The sequence below is a fragment of the Beta vulgaris genome, chromosome 4, assembly GCF_026745355.1.
Source record: "Beta vulgaris subsp. vulgaris cultivar EL10 chromosome 4, EL10.2, whole genome shotgun sequence".
In the NCBI taxonomy this organism is placed as follows: domain Eukaryota; kingdom Viridiplantae; phylum Streptophyta; class Magnoliopsida; order Caryophyllales; family Amaranthaceae; genus Beta; species Beta vulgaris.
Genome location: NC_079205.1, coordinates 30,191,789 through 30,197,788, shown reverse-complemented (window position 1 = coordinate 30,197,788; position 6,000 = coordinate 30,191,789). Strand labels below are relative to the sequence as shown.

The following is a 6,000-nucleotide window of genomic DNA, read 5'->3' as shown; positions in this document are numbered from 1 at the left end:
TTTATTATTATTCATAAGTTTCATAAATAATTTTATTAGCTTTTGTAATTATCTTTCTAGTGCAAAATTGAATATAGACGTTATGGCAATATAATTTGTTTTAAAGAAAGAACTTCCGAGTATTTGACAATAAGAATAATAATGTCAATGGAATTTGGGTAAGATTACCTTAATAAAAGTGTTAGAGATTAAAATGTTTGTCTTTGTGTTTAAAGTTACATATAATTATAAGATTTTATTATGCTTTACTTTTCAATGATAAATATTGAATTTGTTATGGATTGGTGGTTAAACTTTCACATTTCATTTTAAACGTTGTGTGTTCAATTCGATATTTTCCAATTGGAAAACACAAATGAATATTATTGTTCCTTTTATTTTTTTTTATTTGATAGGAAACTATTAGGAAATTTATCTCAAATAATTCCTTGATATTTAGGCCACTTTTCAAATTATCTCGATCTTTTCACACCTATCTCGAATAACCTATTTTCCTTGTTTTCTTTTTTTTACTTGCAACACTTTTTTTTTCATCAACTCGAATGCAACATTTGGATAGGAGAGAGATAGAGAGGAAAAAAAGAGAGGGTCCCATGTGATTGGAGAGAGATAGAGAAATATGAAAAGCAAAAGTAAAAAGTGTTGCAAGTAATTAATTATTTTCTCTTTAAAAAAGTGTTGCAAGAAAAAAAAAAGAGGAAGTAATGTATTTATATAGATATTTGGATATACTAAGGATGTCTTGGCCTAGTGGTTAAGATTGATGTGTTATGAACGATATGTCACAGGTTCGAATCCCCCCTCCCCTTCTTTGTACTTCGTGGCTCATATGGATCAAAAATAAATAAATAGATATTTGGATATAATAGTATAATACCCTCCTTAAGCAAAAGAAAACATAGCTGTGAGAATGACTCATAACACGTCAAGCAAGATTATAAAAACATTAATGCGTACCTAACAATGGGCCATATGTAACAGCTTAACACAATAATAATAGAAGAAAAAGACTTTTCAAATCGTCATTCTTGACTATTGACTTCACGTTATCTTGAGCAGCCAATCTCTATGAAAACAATGGGCTATTACATTATCTAGTTTCTACAAAATCTACATGCATCTGCATCTTTCCCTATTTAATCTACGTCTCCACAGTCCACTTCACAGTATATAAACCCACTTCACCTTCAGTTGTATTCAATATTCAAACTAGCATGGCTTCCTTTATCATTGTTTTCTGTCTCCTTTTCTCGGCAGCTTCTGCTGCCTCTTCCTTCCGTCCAAAAGCACTAGTCCTCCCTATCTCAAGAGACCCCTCCACTCTCCAATACAGAATCAACCTCACTCAAAGAACACCACCTATCAACATCCCCTTAACTCTCGACCTCGGCGGCCCATTCTTGTGGGTCGACTGCGATAAAAACTACATCTCCACCACCTATCGCTCAGCCCGCTGCAACTCCGCCCAGTGCTCGCTCGCTAACTCAAAATCTTGTGGAACCTGTAACGCACCCCCTCGACCTGGATGCAACAACAACACCTGCGGCCTCTTCCCTGAAAACCCCTTCATCAATACTGCCACAAGCGGCGAGCTCGCTTCAGATGTGATTCGAATCACCTCTACCGATGGCTCGAACCCAGGCCCAGTTGTTAAAGTACCCAACTTCCTCTTCTCTTGCGCCCCAACCTCCTTACTAAAAGGCCTCTCTAAATCAGTTCAAGGCATTGCTGGCCTTGGAAGTACTAAAATATCTCCTCCTTCACAATTCTCCTCAGCTTTCAGTTTTGCTAGAAAATTCGCCATTTGCTTACCTTCACTAAGCGAAGGAGGTAATGGAGCTCTCTTCTTTGGTGATGGACCGTACAAATTCTTTTTCGAAACCGACTTAGTTTCTTTGTTAACCTTCACTCCTCTTGTAACCAATCATGTAAGTACCGGGGCTACCTCTTTCGCTGGCGAGCCATCGTCCGAGTATTTTATTAAAGTAAACCAGCTTAGAATTAACAATAAGGTCGTGCCCATAAACAAACCCTTGCTTTCTATAGATAGCAAAGGTAACGGTGGGACTAAGCTCAGTACAACTATCCCCTACACACTTATGCAAACTTCCATCTACAAGTCATTTATCAATGTGTTCGTCAACGAGTTGAGGATCACCAACGTTACAATTGTCAAGACGATCGCACCATTTAATGTGTGCGTCGACCCGAGCACGTTTCCGGCGTCGAGAGGTACTGATGGAGTACCCTGGATTAATTTTGAGTTGGATGGTGCGAGTCAAGCATGGACATTGATTGGAGGGAACTCTTTTGTTAGAGTTAACAAGGATGTGTCCTGCCTTGGGATTATGGATGGTGGAGAGAAACCAAGGACATCAATTGTCATTGGAGGGCTTCAGTTGGAGGATAATCTAGTACAGGTTGATATGGCCAAGTCTAGAATTGGGTTTAGTAGTTCCTTGCGGATTTCTAGGACCAGTTGCTCCATGTTTAATTTCACTTCTATTGCTTGATTAACTGTATAATGTATGTATTTGTAATAATTGAGAGACCCAATAAGTTACGTACTCTCTTTTCTCGTTATGAAGTTTTAGGGGAAATCTATCTATCTATCTATCTATAACTATTACTAATTCACAAGACATTGGGTTAATTTTTTCCTCCCAAAACTGTCCATGTGACATGTTTATGTTCATTATTTTCCCGCTTCATATTTAAGGCAACTAACAACTTGATATTTACTCTTCTTTTTTGAATTGTAAAAAGAAAAAGAAAAAATAGTATCACTATTTGACTTATCATCTATTTCGGGCTCTCCTTCTTTCTCCATTATTCAAACTTCAAAACCCAAAAAAATTACACTAGGTCTCAATCTTTCAGGTGAACAAAAATTTGTTTCAAGATTTTTTGTGTTAACACTATTGAAATTTGATTCAAAAATTAAACACGTGAATCGATGAGTTGTTTTTGCTGATATTAGTAGTGATAAAATTCGTCCCGCAAAATCAGATATTTTCATTTGTTTTCCAAGTGCAAGTTGAAGATTAATCTTGATGATTATGGGTATGTTTTTTTTTTTTGTTAAATTTCTATATTTAAGATAGTATTCTTAGAAATTTCGGATTTCTCTTGGTTTATGACTTTATGCTAATGACGTTGAAATTTCGGTGAATGCGTTATGTGAAAATCTCTTAGGGATATCTCAACATTTTTACTATTTAATTTCAATTACTAGATCTTAGTTTGGGATAAGAAACCAATAAGGAAAATGATTTTCCTCCTTTTTTCCGGTCTACAACTTCATTCATTAATGTGAAAGTTTGCAAGGAAGATGAAGAAACCCACTTTGTTCCTGTCTTTTTATGAGTGATTCTATTATTTTTTGATCTTTAAGTACTTTAAACCTTTCTCACATTATATTCGAACTATGTTTTAATTTTTCATGTCATACTTGCTGTATTTTTGGATCAAAATTTCATTTTCTTTTTAACATTGATAATTTTATTGCTCACCTCAACACCTCAGCATGATTTTTCCTATTCGATATCTTTTGCTAGGACCGATTAAATTGCATTATCTTTTAATTTCTATGGTTAATGTACTTGTGTTTACTTTGCACATTGCCTCCCAAAATTTATTTTGAGTTGAATTTCGTTTGACTCTTATGATTTATGATTTTTAGGTTATTCTTTGCATATGTACTTCTAAATTTAAATTGCTTTTATTTTTTCTGATTTTGAGCAATCTCCGAACAAGATGTCATCTAATACCTGAAATGTGTATTAGGAAATTATCTGAATGAATGATGATGGAGTAGCAAGCAGAAGTTCATCTTTATAGTATTTTTTAACAATTCATTCCACTACATTTACATTTATTAAAACTTTTATAAACAGATCATTGAACGACTCTCTATTCAGTTGGAAAATATAGAAATAGGTAGGATGATTTCGAATTAAGGTCAAATTAAGCATATCATGAAAGTATCATGTTGCATAAAGCCATGGATTTGGAATGGCACACAAACTCTGTTGTATGGTACTCCTATATTGGTATCTCTCACAAATCAATTTACTAGATCTAATTTATTTGTTCTTCTACGTTTTTATTTTGTTTAGGCAAGGATCTCTTCAAATTTTATGTTATCTCTGGAAAGAATTGCAGATTGGTATCAAGGTATATGCTTTCTTGGTCTTTTTACTAGATTTTGTTATATTAAGCATTGAGTTTCTTAGGAATTGAAGTAATTCTCATTTGATTCTGTTTTCCAATTAAATTTGTTTGGTGGAAAATTATATGTTGGAGAAGGTAGTTAATTATTTTGTTGGTAGACATCCTATATTTGCGGGAAATGCAGTTGTTCTTTCACTTATGTAAAGGATGACACTCAATGTTGGAACCTTTGGGATGGAAGGTAATGCCAATACTACTAAACTATCACCTGCTGCTCTTTGGTTAGTGTTCAATTTGCTATGTGACATATTAGCGTATAGTAGTATAAGATGTTAATTCATTATCATTGACACTATTTATTACTATCTATCAAATGGCCGGTAAAAGATTATATTTGAAAACTCTAATTCATTTGGACCTAGGACTTAGTGTTAAATTGATATTTAGTTTTGTTTGACCTTCAATTAAAATAATGAGTGGAACATGACACTATTCTCTCTCTATCTACTTTTAATTTTCTTCTTTAAATAATTTGGGGAGTTGGGATTGTGTTTTTTATAATTTCTTTTCATTTATTGACTAAGGGTGGGAAGTGTGAAATCTTTATAGTTCTCATTTCATCAACTTGTTTCTCTTATTACCTTTATGCGCATTTTTATTTCATATTTTTCTTTATCTAACTCCACTTTTTGTATCTATTGTATTGTTGTTGCTTTGCAGGTCATATGAGTTCTGGTTAATTGAGAGTTTGACAATTTTATTAACCTACAAACAGTGAACAAGATGTAATTCTTGAAGCATAAATGTAATGTACACTACATGTATCATTAGTATAGTTTTGTAACTTTAAAGGAAGTTGATGCTCGGAATAATTCAATAAGTGTACTATTAGCGAAGATTGATAGACTTACTTAGATATAGGAGTTGGGGTTGTTTTTTATAATTTCTTTTCATTTATTAATTAAGGGTGGGAAGTGCGAAATCTTTACAGTTCTCATTTGATCAACTTATTTATTCTCTTCTTTATGTGCATTTTTATTTCATATTTTTCTTTACCTAACTTCACTTTTTATATCTGTTGTATATGTTGTTGCTTTGTAGTTCATATGAGTTTCACTTAATTGAGTTTGACAATTTTTATTAATCTAGAAACAGTGAACAAGATGTAATTCTTGAAGCATAAATGTAAAATTGTACACTGCATGTATCATTAGTATAGTTTTGTAACTTAAAAGGAGGTTGATGCTTGGAATAATTCAATCAGTGTACTATTAGCAAATATTGATAGAGTTAATTAGATATAGGAGTTGCGGTTGTGTTTAATTATTATAACTAGCCTTATATATATGCATGCGATGCGTGCGTCGATTTTAAAATAGTGTCATATATTCACTTAAAATGCAAAAGCTAAAATGGAAAAGGATTCTTAAATTGTTTTCTTTTGTAATTTTTTTATTAGATCATTAAGGGTAATTTAGTATTTTTAAATGAGGACACCATCTTCCTCCCCCCTTCCCTTATATAATAGAGATTTATTTTCATTTATTGACTAAGGGTGAGAAGTGTGAAATCTTTATAGTTCTCATTTCATCAACTTATTTCTCTAATTACCTTTATATGCATTTTTATTTCATAATTTTCTTTATTTAACTCTACTTTTTATATCTGTTGTATATGTTGTTGCTTTGCAGTTCATATGAGTTGTGCTTAATTGAGTTTGACAATTTTATTAACCTAGAAACAGTGAACAAGATGTAATTCTTGAAGCATAAATGTAAAATTGTATACTGCATGTATCATTAGTATAATTTTGTAACTTTAAAGGAG

General features: G+C 32.6%; 1 protein-coding gene across 1 annotated transcript; it reads left to right on the top strand.

The window, feature by feature from the left end:
- The first annotated feature begins 1,158 nt into the window (after window positions 1-1,158).
- LOC104884400 (probable aspartic proteinase GIP2) lies at window positions 1,159-2,640 on the top strand. The gene has a single exon (XM_010669041.4). The coding sequence runs from the start codon at window positions 1,215-1,217 to the stop codon at window positions 2,511-2,513; it is 1,299 nt and encodes a 432-aa protein (XP_010667343.1). The 5' UTR covers window positions 1,159-1,214; the 3' UTR covers window positions 2,514-2,640.
- Window positions 2,641-6,000: the final 3,360 nt, after the last annotated feature.